This window comes from Trichosurus vulpecula, chromosome 3 (assembly GCF_011100635.1).
Source record: "Trichosurus vulpecula isolate mTriVul1 chromosome 3, mTriVul1.pri, whole genome shotgun sequence".
Classification (NCBI taxonomy): Eukaryota; Metazoa; Chordata; class Mammalia; order Diprotodontia; family Phalangeridae; genus Trichosurus; species Trichosurus vulpecula.
In genome coordinates this window covers 51,958,335-51,978,567 of record NC_050575.1, presented here as the reverse complement: position 1 = coordinate 51,978,567, position 20,233 = coordinate 51,958,335, and the positions used below count along the sequence as shown (strand labels likewise).

The 20,233-nt window shown below is 37.2% G+C and overlaps 1 protein-coding gene across 4 annotated transcripts in view; it reads left to right on the top strand.

The window, feature by feature from the left end:
- The window catches only part of NR3C1 (nuclear receptor subfamily 3 group C member 1), a 140,574-nt gene extending 125,787 nt beyond the window's left edge, over positions 1-14,787 (top strand). For all 4 annotated transcript variants that reach the window (XM_036752625.1, XM_036752624.1, XM_036752626.1 and 1 more), the window contains exons 7-9: positions 6,031-6,161; positions 9,304-9,461; positions 10,322-14,787. In XM_036752625.1, the coding sequence (XP_036608520.1) occupies positions 6,031-6,161; positions 9,304-9,461; positions 10,322-10,474 (442 nt within the window). In that variant the 3' untranslated portion in view covers positions 10,475-14,787. The remainder of the gene's footprint in view (positions 1-6,030; positions 6,162-9,303; positions 9,462-10,321) is intronic.
- The last annotated feature ends 5,446 nt before the right edge of the window (positions 14,788-20,233 follow it).

Genomic DNA, 20,233 nt, shown 5'->3' with positions numbered 1-20,233 from the left:
GGAAAGCTGAGTTCTAGAGATCCTGGCTGAGTATGACTGAGTGTCTGTGTGAACTTGGAGGATTCCTTTTAAATCTCATAATAACATAATAATGAGCTTGATTTGATACCCAGAGTAGGGAAGACCTAGAACTCAACTCCTGAGACCTCAGAAAAAAATGAGTAGATAGATAGATGACTTTTATGATGTGAAGGATGTCTAAGACACAAACCCAAAAAGAGGAGAATAACTGAAAACCACATACAGTAAAAACCTCAAAGGAAAAAAACACAGCTGTCCTACAGGAACAATTAGAATTCTTCAAAAAATTATATAAGAGTTTTAAAACAGTATAAAAGAAATGGCAGCTATGGAGAAGAAAATTGGCAAAAGGATCAACAGCTTTAATAGAAATGGTACAAAACTTTTTTCTAGTAACAAACTCCCGCAAATCAGAATGGAGTAAATAGAAATTGATGACCCTAAGATACAATAAGAATTCTTAACACAAAGTCAAGGAATGAAAAAATAGAGGTAAATGTAAACTATTGCATATCAAAAACAATTGACATTAAAAAATACATCAAGGAGAGATGACTTAAAAACCATAAGATGACCTGGAATCCATAATTAAAAAAAAAACCTTGGATGTTATATTTCACGAAATCATTAATGAAAATTTCTGAGAATTAGAACAAAAGAGCAATGGGAAAAATGGGAAAAAACCTCCTGGAAAAAAAAAACCCAAAATGAAAACTTCCAGGAATGGCATTGCCAAAATTCAGAGATTCGAAACAAATGAAAAAATGTTACAAGCATCCAGATAGAATTCAGTTGTGTAGAAATCACAATCAAGATTACACTTAGCAATTATCACCATAAAGTAGCAGAAAACATGGTATGGGAAATTTCAGAAAGCAAAAGACAAAGGTCTTCATCCAAGAATAATTCACCCAGCAAAATAGAATGTAATCCTACAAGGAGAAAAAAATGTATTCTCTATTATAAAGAGGACTTTCAAACATTCCTGATTATAAAGAAGAAGAAAAAACTGGACCTGAAAAGGAACTCTAAAATGCAAATATCAAGAGAAAGATAAAAAGTAAATGTAAGTGGTCAATCTGGATGAACTGTTTACATTCTAATAGAGATGGAGAGGTATTAAAAGAGATCTTTCAAAATATCGTGGAGGGTCATAGAGGTGGTCACTTGAGATAGAACACCTATAGTTTTGTTGTGTTTTGAACATGTTAAAAGGAAAAATGAAGGAGGGAAAGAAAAATACATTAAGGGAAAATGAGAAGAAAGATGGGGGAACTTGTTAACACATAATCGGGTTGTATTAGTAGAATTATATATAAACATAGAAGGAGTGGGGGGCAATAAGTCACTTGAACTTAATTATCAGAACATCTACACAGAGTTTTGTATAGAAATACATTTAAATCAGCAGGGATACAAATAGGAAAACTAAGAGGGAAAATGAGAGTATAAGAAAAAGGAGAGATTCAAGAGGAGAATAGTCATAAACAAAGTAAACTTTAAGCTTGGAAAGAATATGGTAAAGAAAAATTTAAAAGGGGAAGAGAAAAGAGGAAGGAAACAAACAATTTGAAATAAACAGGGAACCAGGAGCATCAAGAAGAAATAGTATTAAAAGAATAGAATGAAGGGGAAGTAAACAATTAACTATCAAAACTATGAATATGAATGGGATGAACTCACCCATAAAATGGAAAAGGTTAATAGACTGGATTAGAAAGCAAAACCCAACAATTTGTTATTTACAGGAAACATATTTGAAACACAAACATTCACAGAGTTAAAATAAGGGTTTAGAGCAAAATCTATTATGCCTTAGCCAATTCTTTTTAAAAAGCAATTGTAGCAGTTGTGATTTCATATAAGGCAGTAACAAAAATAGATAATTAAAAGAGATGAAGAAACTACATTTTGCTAAAAACTAATACAGAAAATGAAATTAACTCAAAACTTAAACTACATACACTAAATGGCATAACTCCTGAATACTTAAGGGAAAAACTAGATGAATAATGAGAAGAAATAGACAATAAGACCTTAATAACAGAAGGGGATCTTTTTATCCCTACCAGCCCTAGAGAAATGTAATCAAAAAATAAACAAAGGCCATAGTAAACTGAATAGAATTTTAGAAAAATTTAATGTGGTAAAACTCTGGTGACTATTGCTGCACATGGCATCTTTACAAAAATTAATCATTTTAGGACATAAAAACCTCAGAAACAAATGCAGAAAAGCAGAAATATTATTCACATCCTTGACAGACCATAATGTAATTAATAGTATATTAAAGAGTTGCTGGAAAAGGGTGAAAAACAACTTGAAATTAAATTAATGCTAAAGAATTTGTGAATCAAAAACAAATCATAGAAACCATAAATAATTTCATTTAAAAACAATGACACCAATGAGACAACATGCCAGAATTTTTCATATAGAGCCAGAGCAGTCCTTAGGGTAAATTTATATCTGTAAACACCTTTTTTTAATGAGGGAGAACAGATCAGTAAATTGGGATTGCAATTAAAATACTAGAAAACCAATATTGAAGACAGAAACTGATGAAGAATATAAGAAGCAGAACCAGACCAATTTATATAGTGGCAACAATGTAAAGACATAATTTTGAAAGCTGTAAGAAGTATGATCAGTACTAGTGACTATCAGTAATTATGGAGAACTAGTGATGAAATATACCGTCTGCTTCATAAGAGAGAGATAATGAATTTTCAGTATAGAATGAGACACATATGATTTGTATACCAACACTGAGGGAATTTGTTTTGCTTAACTTTGGTTATTGTTGCAAGGAATTTGTTTTTCTTTTCTCTTTTTCAATGAGGTTTGGGTGAGTGGGAAGGAAAATAAATTCCTGTTACTTAAAAAACATTTCTTAATAGATGGTTATGCTACAGCTTTGGAATGTTGCATACACTTTGAGATAAGGTCACTGTTTTGTCAGTTTTGCTTAATTATTTTACTTTGTTACAAAAGAGCTCTCAGAGTGCGGGTACTCTGTAAATACTTGTAATATAAAAACAAAAAAAATCAGTAAAAACTTCTTTAAAAGAAATTATTTCTTTTGTAACAAAGATATTAATAATCATAAGGTCATTAAGCCAGATTGTCTCTGTTGTAATATCTTTCAAAGATTTTATGTAATTTCAATATATACAAGGGAGACAACTTGTTGAAAGAGTGCATAAGATGGTGTTTTGTTATACAAAATCAAATACTTCCTTATAGTCAATAAACATGGTGAAATTTTTTTTTGCGTTCCTTTGAAAAAGAGAGGCTAGCCTACACATTGATGAACTCATGTACAATATTTTTGTATTCATGATTGGTCTTTTGGGCAGCTTAACCGTGCATACATTCAGCAGCATCAGGAATTTTAGACTTATGTGGCTTTTGTCTGAATGCCAGGTGACCACTGTAAGAACGGCTTAGAAAAAGCTAATATTATTTTAGAGTGGACTTGTTACAAAAGTGACAGAGGTGAAGGTGGAGAGCAGATCACAGGATGAACTGTTCAACTTTTAAGAGTCCAGCTAAGACATCAAAAGTAGTTATGACATACTTTTTAAAAAAAATTCAACTATTCACTTGCAAATGGAAGGGGTGCCATATAAGAGTAATTATAAAAGTAGAAAAGACAATATTTACAGTTATTTGGATATATGAGGTGAAGGATAGTATCGAGTCAAAGAAAATGTTGAGGTATAAACTTGAGAGACCAAAAGACTGGTAGGGAAGTTTGATAAAGAGATTCTGTTTTGGATATTCTGATTTTGAGATGTCCCTAGGATATCCAGGTTGAACTATTTAATAGGTATTTGATGATACAGTACTGGGGAGAAACTATGACTAAAGATGTGTGTGTGTGTGTGTGTGTGTGTGTGTGTGTGTGAGTATATATATATATAAATGTATGTATGTGTATCTGTGTGTATATTGTATATGTATGTATATGTAAACATATCTGTAGGTCTTCTGCCTAGATCATAATTATTTAAATCCATGGGAATTGATGAGGTCACCAAGAGTATATGGAGAATAGAAGGTCTTGGACTAAACACAGAAATTTCTGGTCCTTCCAACTCTAAATCTTGTAACCACTGGCTTTGTTTTATGCTGATTTAGTTACACTATCATAGTACTCAGGACTCAGAGATGATGTCGCCCAACCCATTCTTCTTGCATATGAGTAAACCAAGAGATGATGCAGGTAGTAAGTAGCATAGTTAGAACTCAAACCTACGTCTTCTGATCCTGGGCATCGTGTTCTTTTCACCATAGCACACTGCCTTGTGTTGGTTATTTTGGCAATGGAGTGAAATAAGAGACGCTTAAAATCATTCTAATGATGAAACCTGAACTATAGGAAAAGGTGTAAGGGATATTATGGAGCTACAATTGATCATATTTGGCAATTATGACTTGGGAGGAATGGGAGAAAGAGAGGACTCAAGTTTTGAATCAGAGCTATATATTTAGACTGAAAGTAATAGTATCACTGGAAATGGAAGAGAATAATAGTAGAACAAGCACATTTATTGACATGGGCAGGTTGGTTTACTAGTGCAGGAATGTTAGTACTTTAAATGGAGCCAAGGAATAAGATACTACATCATTGTTTTCTATTAATCAGTATTTCTTTGGATATATTAGGTCCTTCAACACACGTATACATCCAAAAAATATATAAGATTATAATTTCATAGTATTTAAACATAACTGGTGAGTTGTCATTGTTGAGGTATCATGTGGGAAGAAGCTGTTTTCAGCAGTTATAATATGTCTACCATAACTGGAGATTAGGGATTCTTAGTTCCATTGCAGCTTGCTAGTACTTATAACCAAGTTATAGTTATATGCTAAGAAAAAGAATAAATGAATATTTGAATGCTTTTTGAATTTAAAAAAAAAGCATTTCTTGTTTCAGAATTCCATTTAAAAGACAGAAGGTAGTGGGTTCAGCAGCAAAATGTGTATCTGTTAATTAATTGGTCACTGTTTTCTAAGTAAATACAAGTTGAGATATTTTAAAAGTCTTCAAAATCTACCAGAGGGACCAAGCTTGTATGTATGAAGAGATCCCCAAAAGTAAAAGGCTTCTGTTTGACTGTCATTCCTGTTCAATGAATCTATGCAGACAGATCTCATTAAAGAGTGAGAAGAGTAGTTTCAGTACTTTGTACAGAAACCAAAAGTCAACATGCACATTGGAACTAATGTCTCAAGTATAAATTCTGCAAGGGCTCTGCAGTAAAGCTAAACGTAGCTAGTCTTTCTTCCAATGCTGTTGTCACATATTTGCCATGAGTTGTTGCCAATTGAATGAATTACAGTATAAGACCAGTTCTCATAGTAATTCTTAAAGGTTGGAATAGTTAAAGAAAAGAATGTGAGGGCATGTGTGGGTGTGTATGGAAACATTTTCTAGAGCACAGGGGTTCTTAACGGATTTTGTGCTGTGGATGCTTTTGCTTTGTGAAACCTATGGACTTCTCAGAATAATGTTTTTAAATGCATAAAGTACATAAGATTACAAAAGAAACCAATCATTGAATTACAGTTGTCAAAATGTTTAGAAAACAGGCTCACAGACCCCCATGTTAAAAACTCTTCATCTAAAGGAATATCACAAGGCAAATTAAAAGGTAACACATGAGAAATGGGTACCTAATGAGGTTCATTTTGAAGTAGGAGGGAGAAAATAAGTAAACAGTAATCTGGTGGTAGCCATGATAATCCATTATGGATATAGATTAGAGATGTCACAAACCTTTTTATAAAGGTGGCAAATGAAGAATTATAAAAATCTCATAGGAAGGGGAATTCTATCCCCAAATATAGAAACACCAGCCACAGTTTCTCTAGGTGAAAAATCTAATTATTTCTCCAGATTCTGTTTGAAATGGGTCAAGTGAGATGGCTATATTTGGTTAGGTTTATCTGATTATCTGTTTCTAATGGCAGTCTTTCATGTTTTTCTTTCTTTCATAGGCAGAGGATGAATTTACCTTGCATGTATGACCAATGTAAACATATGCTACTTGTGTCCAGTGAATTACAAAGACTTCAGGTTTCTTATGAAGAATATCTCTGCATGAAAACCTTATTACTTCTCTCTTCAGGTAGGTACCTGGTACTTACTTATCTGGTACCAAGTATTTATTCCATGTGACTGTGTTCTATTCAGACATCTATTATAGACATCCAGGTGGTAAAATGGATAAAGCACTACACTTGGAATCAGGAAGTCCTGAATTCAAATCTTGCCTCAGACACTTCCTAACCATGTGATCCTAGGCAAGTCACTTAACTTCTATCTGCAGCTATAAAAATCCCAATGTTGTTTTGAGTCTTAAATGAGATAATATTTAAAGTACCTTGTAAATATTAAAGCTCCATAAGTGCTAGGTATTATCATTATTTTTGTTGTTACATTAAGTGTCAGCTATATGCGTAACTACCTATAGAGATGGCCTCATTTGTATATTCACTAGTATATTGTCAATAATACCTAAGAAGATAATTTTCAGAGTTATATAGAGACTATATAAATATTAGTTTCCTTGGACCTTTATTCACCCAGATAAATATTGAACAAAATAGTATACACATCTAATGTATCATTGTGAGTCCTCTTATTTTCTGGATTTCTGAATTTTCCAGGCTCCCTTCTACAAAGGGAAAAGAAGTCTTGGGCCTGAAGCATATCACCTAGATAGAAAAACACAGTCCTAAAGTCAACTTGTTGCTTCTTCTGTTACATAAGATCAAGTACAAAGGGCAACATGAGGACTGGAGAGGGAAGACTCCTCCCACCCCATATTTTTATACACACACACACACACTCACTCACTCACTCTCTACTCTGTGTTAATGCAATTGAGCTTAATTCCCAGAATTGGTATAAAGAAACCTCAGCTCTTCATGCCAACCCTAAGCAAGATACTGTGAAGCAACGAACATTTGAGGCAGGCAAAACAAACAAATCATCTCTTCCCTCTCAGAACACCAAGCCCTCTTCGATGCCAGAGAACCTGGGCAGACATTATTCAGTGTATATGTGACTAGACAAAGCACTGGCTTTCCTATGTCTTGCTACCAACATATAACAACTTATAGGCTGCATAACCTGGGGCACCCAAAGTAGGTTTGGGTTCTCCTTTCTGACAGTCATCTACTCCTCCCATTTCTCATGAACAACACAGAGTAGATTTGGAGATGTCATTGCACAAGAATACTACCTAACCCCAGGGTGGGGAACCTGCGACCTCGAGGCCACATGTGGCCTTCTAGGTCCTCAGGTATGGCCTGAGTTTTACAGAACAAATCCTTTTATTGAGGGGATTTGCTCTGTGAAGTTTGGATACAGTCAAAGGGCTGCACTTGAGGACCTAGAGAGCCACATGTGGCCTTGAGGCCGCAGGTTCCCCATCCCCTGAGTCCTAACCCATCAAAATGAGAACCTCCACAAGTAGTCTGCATGGTCCAATGGGAATATTTTCCAGAACACAGCAAACCAATCCTCATATTCTCTTTAAATTAAAATCAAGGGCTTTCCAGAAAATCCATTAAATAATGTATAGCAGTGACTTTTATCACCCACACCAGAGAAAAAGGCAAAACTCTAGTTTTAAAACCACAAAAATGTATATAGGGCATCCTATTTAGTATTTTCTTTTACCATGTTCTAAGTGCAGACTACTAGAGAAAGATTTTTTTCAGATACCTGCAAGGAGTTAACCTCAGACAAGACAGTGTACCTAGAGTTAATAGTCTCTAGTATGTTGAAATTATTCTCAAGGTATATATTACAACATCCCTTCTATACAAATTCCAGTATAGATTAAGGAATATTATGTAAAATAAATATTTGAGGGAAAATACAATTCTCTTCAACTTATTTATTACCAGTGTAGAAGACACAGCCTAGCACTATGAAAACACAAAAGTTTAGACAAGACAATCCTTTCCCTCATAGAACAAGTCCATTAGGAAGAAGACACATAAAGAGGTGTAATACCATCCATTGCAAAGAAAGAACCTTGGATTTGGACTTAGAAGACCCGGGTTAAGTCCCAAGTCCACTATTTCCTCTCTGTGTGACCTCCAGCAAGCCAGTTACCTGGAAATTGGGTGGAACATTTATGTTGCCTCTGTCGCAGAGCCAATATGAAGATCTCAACCAGAATCGGGATCCAGGGCATTTGCTAAGTCATGCAGTACAGTCCTCTCTAAAATGTGAGCTCTTATCTGTTAAGATCTGCTACACTAAGATGAGACAGACTCAGAATAAAGGAAACTTTAGCATTCCTTATCCTCAAAGGCACCAGCAATTTCACTTTACTTCAGAATGTGTCATCCCACTTTTAGTCTATACAGGAGCTAGGTCCAAGAGATTGTATTTGGCCAAAAGGGGAGGAGACACAAAGGTATAGAAATGTGCTACAGGCATTAGCTAAGACAAAGCCTCATCATCCTAATTTCAAGAAAAGACCATATTCGTCTAACAAGCCATCACAAAAGGATTTATTTTCTGTCGTACCACATGTACCCAGTGTTGGCTGGCAGATAGTATCCTGAGTCTACTGACTCCCAATCCAAGACGTCTTCTACTCCACCATCCCAGCTTTCAGGCAATACCATAACACTGATTACTCCAACCCACAGAAAAAAAATATTATTGGTACTTGTTCCATATGTAAATAAAATTCATAGTCATGGAGTGGCAGAACTTTATTTATAGTCATCTCCTGAACATATACTACTTTCCTTTTCTCATAAGAAGGTAGAAATCTCAGTCCAAACCACTGAGCTTCCAACTATCTATCTCAGGTTATGTTTATTTTACTGAGTCAAATCATTGACCTTGGCAGTATTTCCAAATATTCCTCTTCTGTTTCATGCTCGGTGAGCCAAACCTGCCACCCACAGGCTTCAAGACACTTGTTTCTGACTTCATTTTCTCACCTTATAACATATATTTTGAGGTTGCTTCTCACTTGTTGGATATCACAGTTCTGTCATATAGTTAGCTTCCAATGGGGCCTCATAGACCTTCCCAAATGGCCCTGTCTTAACAGAAGCATATGCTAGCCGTATATAGGACAATCTCAACTTGCTCCAAACATTATACTTAAGTCAGGGTAGAACTGTTATTCTGTTATTTCACTCTCCAGCCATCACATCACCGTGTGAAAGGATTTATAATACTATATCCTATCCATCAAGAGGCACTTCCTTTTTTTTGTTTATTTGTTTTTTTAGTTCCCAAGGAAGGTTTGAAGAGCCAGTCACTCTTTGATGAGATTAGAATGACTTACATCAAAGAGCTGGGGAAAGCCATAGTCAAGAGGGAAGGAAACTCAAGTCAGAACTGGCAGCGATTTTATCAGCTGACTAAACTTCTGGACTCCATGCATGAGGTGAGTTTCTTATTCTCTCTACAACTTCAGTCATCACACTATTTGGGAGTATTAGGTCTTGCTTTTTGAAACCCATCTATTTAGAGTGGTCGATATATTGGAAGTGGCACATACTACCAGGTAACACCAGGAATGTCATGAAGCAAAAGCAGGAGGGGAACCTCCCAACTCATTTCATTTCAACACATATTAAACTCCTACTATGTGCACATCCATTGACAAAATGATGAACACAAAAGCATCCTTGTCCTCAAGAACTGACATTCTTCTGGAAGCTGTTTGGGATTTTTTTAAGAGTTACTAAATAAAATATAGGATTTGAGGCAGGAGGGAGCACCAACAACTAGGAGGATCAGGGTAGGCTTTGTGGAATAGGTGACATTTGAGCTGAGACTTGAAGGAAGACAAGGATTCTGAGAGGAGGTGTATAAGGAAGGACATTTGATGGAGGCCAATTTGTGCACATACACATAGGCAGGAAGTAAAGTACTAGGTTCAAGAAACAACCGGTAGTCCCATGTGGCTGGGATATAGTAAAGTATGGGGAGGCCTATGAAATGAGTCCACAACAATTATTCCTGCAGAAATGGAAACAGCTGGCAGTGTGTTTTCCATTCTAGTATTCTATAGACTCTCCTGTCCACTGACAGTCCATCCAGCTAACCGTTCTAAGACAACTTGGAATACTACTAGGTGTAATTGTTTGCTCAGTTCTTCCACTTTTCCCCTTTTGGGAGTTGGGGCAAGGCTGTAAGGAACAAGGAAGAAAGATTGTTGCTTGCAACTGCAGTACAGTCCTATAAGCACCAGCCTATCCTTTGGACATCATTTTTACCTGGCTTGTTTTCTTCTCCTTTTAGATAGTTGAAAACCTTTTGAACTATTGCTTCCAAACGTTTTTGGATAAGACCATGAGCATCGAGTTCCCAGAGATGTTGGCTGAGATCATCAGCAATCAGATACCAAAATACTCAAATGGAAATATCAAAAAACTGCTGTTTCATCAGAAGTGACTGCCTTAATACAAGAGGTTGCCTTAAAGAAAAGTCAGATTTATAGCTTTTGTCACACAGACTTATAGACTGGTTCATTTCTGTCCTCGTGGCGGCGTTTCTTCTGCAATTATGCACTACATGTGGTTTCTAGCGGGCCAAGACTTGGACATGAACACAGTTGCTTTGAAGCAACAGGAGAGGTAGGGAGAAAGAAAGTGAAATAAGTCATTTGTACATCCTGGAAATCAGACACGTCATTTTGGGAAAGAACTTCCCAGTGGACAGAAGATGGCACCCCAACTCCCGCTGCCAGGAATCTGCATCATGAACATTCTACTAGTGATTTTCCACAGCTGGTTGGATAAGTGTTTTCTAGGACTTTTTTGGTCATGTTTTTCTTTTTTTTTCTTCCTTTCTCCCCCTGTATAGTTAAGATAGCCTTTTGATTTATGCATGGTAACCCAAAAAAAGTTTACAAATGTATGCCAGAAAAGGGAAGTCGTGCCTTTTATAGCTATAACTGTCTGGTTTTAGCAATTTCCTTTACCTTTATATCCAGTGAACTAAGCCTGCCCATTTTTCTTACATCATTTTTGTATTCGAGTTGCCTGTTGTACAGCTGTCTGTTTCAGGTGGGCACTCTGTTCACGGCTTTCCTAAATAAACGCTAACCATTATTCTTCTGTGTGAAAATGGGTTGGTGCTTCTACTCTGAGAGTGTTTTGCTCTCAGGAGACCACAAACAAAATTTTCTCAGACCTCGAGTCTTTACCAGTTATCACCCTAATGCTATATAAGATATATCTACACATCCGCATAGCGAATAGACGCAGTCCCGCCCCAGCAGCCAACTGGTACATGTCACCCAGTCTGGTGGCCTACTCAATAAGCTATGGTAACTAGAGAATAACTTTTAGAAATGGCCTAATCACACAGTTATGGCAGAATTAAAAACATAGGAGCAAGATTCTGAACACATGGGTTCTAAATCCTGCCAGCTCTGACATTCTTCAGGCCTCCCTCCTCATCAGGGTTTTACAGAATAAGTGTCCACAGAAAGATGGCAAGGAAGTAAGCATTGAATCTCATTGGGGGATCCCTTTATTAGAACAGCCCAGAGAAGTTTTTCAGTCATACCTGGACATCCTGTGTCTGTTCTTAAAATCAGTACTGCGCTTTTCTAAATTTTATTCAAACAAGAAGCCAACCTTATCTGGTTTTTAAAAGGCTCAATTTGCTGAACCACAAAATCAAAACCAAACGAAAAAAACTGGCTAGACACCCATTTTCACATTCCCATCTAGATCCTCAGCTTTGAATCTTTGTGATTTCCAATCATGTTGTCAGACTTTTACGTTTGTGAGGCTTACATATCCCTTCCTTTCCACTTTCTCGTGTGCCATAAATTTGACAGGGGTCTTGTGAATCTCTCCTCCTCACTATGGGTGATCATTTTAGAAGATTTAGAAGCTGTAGTAGCCCTTTCTGTGTGCACCTTACCGACCTTCTGTAAGTTCAAAACTTAACCTATTTACTGAGCCACGACGAGAATTGATTTTTATTCAGTGGCCAAATTATTTGTGTAATAGAAACTGAAAAAAATCTAATATTAAAAATATGAAACTTCTAATATATTTTTATATTTAGTTCTACTTTCAGATATACATATATATATAAATATATATCATATTGGTATTCACTAATCCAGGAAGGGAAGGGCTACTGCAGCTTTACATGCAATTTATTCAAGTGATTGTAAAATAGCTTGTATAGTGTATAATAAGAATGAATTTTTAGATGACAGATTGTTTTATCATGACATGTTCTATATTTTTCATAGGGTTCAGAGAAATGCAGAAGGGTAATCTAAACGATTTATAGTTTGTGTGTGAGTGTTCATATAGTTGGCACAGGTCCCCAGAAAGTTATCCATAGATGAGAATAGAGGGACTGAGGAGGCAATCCTACATGTGGCCATTTTGCCAAGGCCACATCCCATCAAGTTGTGAACAGCATCATCCCATTACCTGGAATTCCAATCACCTTTCTTGTTCAGTGAGTCTGTTGTCCCTACAGGTTGGTTTGACCTCCTGCTGAAAAAAAAAATGAAAAGAAATGAAGGAAGAAAAACAAAGAAAGGAAGAAAGAAAAATAGACAAAGCAGGGGGATGAAGAGGGTAGCTCTGAGATATGTATGGGCACTGGCCAATAGCGGGGTTACTTTCACATACAGCCTCTCATACAGCTTAGCAAAAACAGTGGCTTAAGGAGCTTGGCAATAATAATGCATACAGGTACCAGCAATGTGTATATATACTGCAAAGCATCACAGGTCACTCACAATACACTAATTCTTTTCTGTCCTATGGCAAGGCTTCACTTCCCTTTAAAGTGAGGGAGTGAGACTTTTCTTGGATTGCTTTTCGAATGCTACAAGCTTCAGTATTTGATATGCCTTTGCTTTTATTTTTTTTAAATGGAGTAATCACTTGCTATTTTTTTCAAATGCATAATAAAAAGGGATGCTTTTTTCCTGATGGCCAGGATCCAAGTGTTACTGTAAGATATTGTTCACCTAGCTGGAGGGGAAGTTTTACAGTGCCTCAGAAATAATGTTTCAAGATTCACAAGAGAGTTCGGTTTCAAAACCTGTTCCAGGAAAAGAAATCTGTGCCCGAAGAATGTGGTCGACACCAGTTTCCTCCCAAGTTTAAGAAATATCACATACTAATGGTCTGCTGAGGGAAGGTCCTACTGACAATTGTGAGATTGCCCTAAAGCCATTCACTGGAGAAAGAATGGCAGCCACCCTTTTGGGATGAGTATAAATGCAGATGGAATACAATTTAAACTAGGTCAGCGTGCATGGGCTGCAATTGTGGACCTCGGACAAAAGTTAGACCAGGTGCTACTCGCAGGCAGCCCTCATCCTCCCACTAGTATTTAACTATTCACGCCTATTTTGCTTGTTATTCACTTTAGTGTGAATTGCAAGGCATGTGTGTCCCATACAGATACACCATGAAAAATGCTTCCCGTTATAGCTCAAAAATGTGACCCTCCTTTGTTGACTTTATGATGTGATATGGGATACCACAGGGATAGGCTGAGGTGATGGGGCAACATGGAAACAAAATTGTACAGCCTCTTAGTATCTGCCATTCTCCTTCCCATCTTAGCAGGGGAAGGGAAAGGTAGTTGACTATCAGATAGTCTCCTCTCATACAAAAGTAGGAGAGGAAATCCATGTTGCCCGACTTTTCACCCATGCAGCATCGTATCATCTCCCCTTGGTGCCAAGCCCAGAAGAAACCCTGTCCAAAGAGGGAAGAGCTGGCAGTTGGTTTGTGGCAATGGAAGTAGCATAGAATGAGATTCAGAAATGACTTCAAACTTTGCTTTAAAGCAGATCAAAAAGACCCCTCTCACTTCGACAGAGACAGTGTTCAACTGTCCCTAAATCCACAGGTTTAAACATGCTTTCTGAAAGACTTGTCTTGATACTCCATAGAATGTAAAACACTAGCATTGATGGGTCCCTTTGCTTTGATAAAGGGATATGATCTTGTTGAGTCACACAAAAATGTAGTAGATATTAATTATCATGTGTGTTTCATCAGCCTGTTTCCAGCATAGGGACAGGGGAGGGAAGGGAGAAAATACAAGGAGAATGCGTTTAAGCAGTATTTTAAATGGCACAACTGTCATCCAAAACCAGTCATGTATTCCAGGTCTTGGTACGTCAGTGGCTATCGATGTGCTGAGACAAGAGCCTCATTTTTAGGAAAGAAATAGAGTCTCTTTCAAAGAAGGATTTCGCTTTCTGTTGAAAGGCTGTGTGTATGAAAATAGCCCCCTTAGGTATTTTACCTTGCTTAACTACATATAGATTCAAGTGTGTCGATATTCTATTTTGTATATTAAACAAAAGCTTATGTAATGGGGACAGATCTATATTATACTGTGTATGGCATTATTAAAAAGCTTTTTCATTATTTTTTATCACAGTAATTTTAAAATGTGTAAAAATAATTAAAACCAGTGACTCCTGTTTAAAAAATATATAAAAGTTGTAGTTTTTTATCCATGCTGAATAATTCTATAGTAAAGAAAATAATTCTGTAGTAAAACATGTCTTTTTCACCCACTCAGTGCAACGGTGGATTGTAAAATCTCGTGTGGAAATGTTTAACTTTTACTTTTTGTTTTAATTCGCCGTCCCAGTAATATCACCCCACACGTTTGTACAGAATTGGCAGTAAATGGTAGTCATTTACAGCTATGCCAAATCATGGCCAGAAATCATAATAAAAACTTGCTTTTTCCATCAAGTGACTCCACAGTGCTTTTTGGTAGTGCTTTGACTAGATACCTATACACACATCTGGTTTCCCATTTCCCAATATAGGGGGAAATCATCCATGAGGTTTCCTTTCTTTTCTTTCTTTTTACAACCACCTCCCCAACTTTGTTCTGTTTGGAAGGCAGTACCCCCGAAAGTTAAAACCAAAGAAAAAAAGAACAGATTCTTTTTTAAAAAAAAAAAATGTCCAAAAGCATATGCTATTGAGCTCTAGGGCTGGAAAGTTAGCTTAATGATGCGGTCCCCAGAATGTGTTTTTAACTACCCAACAGTCCCTCAACCAATCCCACGTTAACAAGTGATACAGAAATTCAAAGCTACAATATTCATTTATCCCATATCTTTGCAAATCTTACCACATCCAATTTGTTCCTTTCCATAGAGGACAGCAAAGGCTCTGTTTCACGTCATTTAAGTTAAAAACCAGCCAACAAGTTGGCTGATCCAAATACCTTTCTACACATTTAGCATTAATTTACTTCTGATTGTTTCAATAGCCAGCCCCTCACTCCAGACGTCAGGTTTGACTTTAAGCACCCCTCTCAAAGGGTCTTAGGAAAACCATCACTTACAGAACCATTATCTGAGCTATCTTGAACTAACCCATGCCAAGTTACAGGGATGACCTTGCTTTAGGCAGCACATGCCATCGAATAGTTGTTTGGCCTTTTTTTTAAGCTCAGATTGGCTTTGGTAAGAAGCAAAACCGTGCTATTTATTTTACCCCAACATTCATATACAGCTCATTGAGAAATGAATGTTAAACAGCCTTTACTGGTATATACTTTATGAGCCATGCTAATTGTCCCAAATTTATTACTAGTAGTAAGCCAATAAATAATCTAATTAATAGATCAAGTCAGATTTCAATGCACATCAAACCATAATCACTGTCATTGTCTTGGGGCTTTAACATTTCTTACTAGGACTGTGCAGAAACTAGATTCTCTTCAACCTAGTCAGAAAATCTTGGCACTCACCTAGGATAAGATAAAGGAACAGCATATAAAGAGTTTTAATATGTTAATAATAAAATAGTAACAGCCAGCATTTATATAGTACCTTTAAGTTTTACAAAGTGTCTTACCAGTAGTATGCTGGTAAATGTTTATCAACCAGATCTCCAGAAGAAAAAAAAGTATGTATATAATTTCTATATGTGCATCTACAGAAATTATATATGCATGCCCACCCACATTTTTAAGCTTAATCTGCATTATTAACATTTTCTCCACTTTTTTTAATCATTATTTAATATTTTTAGTTTTCAGCATTAATTTTCACAAGAGTTTGAATCATAATTTTTTTCTCCCCATTTCTACCCTCCCCCCCACTCCAAGATGGCATATATTCTGATTGCCCCATTCCCCTGTCAGCCCTCCCTTCTGTCACCCCACTCACCCCTATCCTCTTTTCCCTTACTTTCTTGTAGGGCAAGATAGATGTTTATGTGCCATTGCTTGTATATCTTATTTCCTAGTTGCATGCAAAAACTTTTTTTTCGAACATCTTCTTTTAAAACTTTGAGTTCCAAATTCTCTCCTCTCTCCCCTCCCCACCCACCCTCCCTAAGAAGGCAAGCAATTCAATATAGGCCACATATGTATCATTATGCAAAACCCCTCCCCAATACTCATGTTGTGAAAGACTAACTATATTTTGCTCCTTCCTATCCTATCCCCCTTTATCCAATTTTCTCCCTTGACCCTGTCCCTTTTCAAAAGTGTTTGCCTCCTCCCCCATCTGCCCTCCCTTCTATTGGTCCCCCTTTTTTATCTCCTTCCTCCTTTCCTGTGGGGTAAGATACCCAATTGAGTGTGTATGTTATTCCCTCCTCAGGTCAAATCTGACGAGAGCGAGATTCACTCATTCCCCCTCACCTGCCCCCTCTTCCCTCCCAACAGAGCTGATTTTTCTTGCCACTTTTATGCGAGATAATTTACCCCATTCTATCTCTCCCTTTCTCCCTCTCTCAATATATTCCTCTCTCATCCCTTAATTTGATTTTTTTTAGATATCATCCTTTCATAATCAGCTCACTCTGTGCCCTCTGTCTATATGTGTGTGTGTGTGTGTGTGTGTGTGTGTGTGTGTGTATGTATATTCCCTTTAGCTACCCTAATACTGAGGTCTCATGAATTATACACATCTTTCCATATAGGAATGTAAACAAAACAGTTCAACTTTAGTAAGTCCTTTGTGATTTCTCTTTCTTGTTTACCTTTTCATGCTTCTCTTGATTCTTGTGTTTGAAAGTCAAATTTTCTATTCAGCTCTGGTCTTTTCACTGAGAAAGCTTGAAAGTCCTCTATTTTATTGAAAATCCATATTTTGCCTTGGAGCATGATACTCAGTTTTGCTGGGTAGGTGATTCTTGGTTTTAATCCTAGCTCCATTGACCTCCGGGATTCCAAGCCCTACGATCCCTTCATGTGGAAGCTGCTAGATCTTGTGTTATTCTGATTATGTTTCCACAATACTCAAATTGTTTCTTTCTGGCTGCTTGCAATATTTTCTCCTTGATCTGGGAGCTCTGGAATTTGGCAACAATATTCCTAGGAGTTTTCTTTTTGGGATCTTTTTCAGGAGGTTATGGGTGGATTCTTTCAATTTCTATTTTACCCTCTGGCTCTAGAATATCAGGGCAGTTCTCCTTGATAATTTCTAGATTGCTAGAACTCTTGGTTTCCAGCATTTCTTAAACTATGGATTGTGATCCCATGGTTTGGCAACAGTAAAAGGTTTGTGAACACATAATGACAAAAAATTAATTAAAAATTGAAAACATAATGAATCTGAGGTGTTTCTGGCAGTGTTTGCTCATGTTGCATCTTGTGCAACTTCACTGCAGCCTTGGTTCTGAACACAAAGCACATGCACTTTGAACTGCCCATTGCCTTCAGGCCACACAACTCCAGTTTAAGAGGCCCTGCTTTAGACTATAGCCATGAGGAGATACAAACTCTACCCAGGCGGGAATTAGCTCGTAATTTCTGGCTTTACCTTGAGGCAAACTGGTTAAAAGGGCAGCTAGGTGGCACAGTCCATAGAGTGCCAGGCTTGGAGTCAGGAAGACCTAAGTTCAATCCAGCTTCAGACTTATTAACTTGTATGACCCTGGGCAAGTAACTTAATCGTATTTGCCTCAGTGTCCTTATCTGTAAAATGAGCTGGAGAAGGAAATGGCAAACCACTCCAGTATCTTTGCCAAAAAAAAAACCCAAATGGGGTCATGAAGAGTCAGACAGGACTGACAAACTGCTCAAAACCTGAATGCCTTGTCACCACTTTGTAATGGATTTCATAGTCTTATCTTGTGATAAGCAGCGAGTTGTATTTATTAGTAGACCTTTTGTACAAGCCTTGAACATTCCACTTCTTAATATTTCCAAAGTCGCAACTCGGGCAGGGTCCCCTGGGTACAAGCACACACTTGAAACAAGGGACATCAGCAGTCACTGTTTTGCTTTATTTTTGTTATCGATGTCATTTGTTTTATTGCATTGCAGTCATTTCTGGATATATATCACCCTCCATTTTCTTCTATTAACCCCTGCATTGTGTCAAAGAAAAGCAGGTAGGGAAAAAACAATGGATATAGTGACCTGCCTGAAAGTGGGTGCAACATTCTGCCATCCTGATCCCCTCATCTCTCTCCTCCCAAATCTTTATTGGCCTTTCATTTTTGCAGAGTTCTCCTTTCCTTTGAGTGAACTTTTCTATTTGTATTGTTGTTGTCATCATGTAAATTATTCTGGCTCTGTTTACTTCTCTCTGCATCAGTTCATACCAATCTTCCTGTGTCTCTGAATTCATTTCTGAAAACAACGTTTAAGATACAAAAAATCATCTTTAATTTTTAATTGTTCATCTTTAATTATCCTAGGTCTAGAGAGCATGCTGAAAGTGGGGTGGGAATTCAAATCTTGCCTCTGATACATACTAGCTATGTAACCATGCACAAGTCACTTAGCCCTGTGAGCCTCCATTTGATCATTTGTGATAATCTGTGATAATCAACTGAGAATACTATATGTAAAGGGCATCACAAACCTTAAATCTCTAGATAGTGTTAGTTATTTTTAGTATTATTATTGTTATCACCATTTTAACCTTCCGGGTTCAAAGAGAGACACAAAAATTCATTCTTTTAATAGTTTCCAGAAGACAGCTAGCTGGCTCAACAGACAGAGCATATCAAGATGGTCTGAGTTCAAATGTGACTTCAGATACCTACTAGCTGTGAAACCCTGGGCAAGTCACTTAACCTCTGTTTGCCTTAATCCAGTGGAGAAGGAAATAGCAAACTACTCCAGTATCCTTGCCAAGAAAACCCCATGGACAGTATTAACATGCTATGGTCCACAGGGCCACGAAGAGTCAGACTGAATAACAACAAAGATTCACAATTGTACTTTGGACTTCAGACAGGGAAAGCAAAGTTAGCTTCATTTTGCCTTCAAAGCATAGTACACACATGTAATGCACATGATGAATACCTTAAGCCCCTGGGTAGGATGACAGATTTTTTATGCATCCATCCACCCTTTGGTATCACTTAGGTACTCCATAGTATTGAGCTCTGGAATGAGCCACTTGGGGATAATGGATATTCTTTGTTAATAGTATAAAGAAAGCTGCAGCTTTGTTTTGTTTTAATCTATGTATTTTATAGAAACTCTTTTCCTTATAAAGGAGAAACCAGACCAACATAGACCAGGCCATAGCTACTAAGGAGGGCCTCCCCCATGACAGTAACCCCGCTGCTGTAGTAACCAAGGCATTCATCCATAGACAAGTCTAATTTCTTTTTATCATACTTCCCAAGACATACAGTTTTGGTAATACGATCTAGAATAAGAAGTTAGCCAAGTAGAAGTTGGCCTTGATCTCTGATTAGGCCAACAACTCAGAATCATGTGTGTATTTATTGAACGGAAGCAGGTGTGTAGCTCAAGTCCTAACATTGGAATGACTTTTAGGAGAGCATCTAGTCCAACCAGAGGGAAAAGCAATGTGCCCAAGGTCAGGCAACCAGTTCCTGTCAGGGATTGGGTGTATTTGTAGCCTAACCCCTTACTCTCATATACACTTTTTGCTTGGAAATTTATTTCAACAAACATTTATTAAGCACCTACTGCATGTTAGGCACTATGAATAAAAAAACACACACACAAAAAGTCCCTGCTGTCAAGAAGCCTTTATTCTACTGTGCAAATCTTTTTATAAGTAGCAGCAAGGCAATTTCAGCTCTTCTTTTTCATGAATTGCTAGTATATTTCAAATTTGGGGGTGACTCATTAAGTGAACATTTACCCTATCCCAAAACGGAAAAACAAAAAAGCTCCAGTTTATTTCCGCAGCCTGAAGGCAAATCCTGGTATAATCCTATAGCCAAATTAGCAATTATTCCC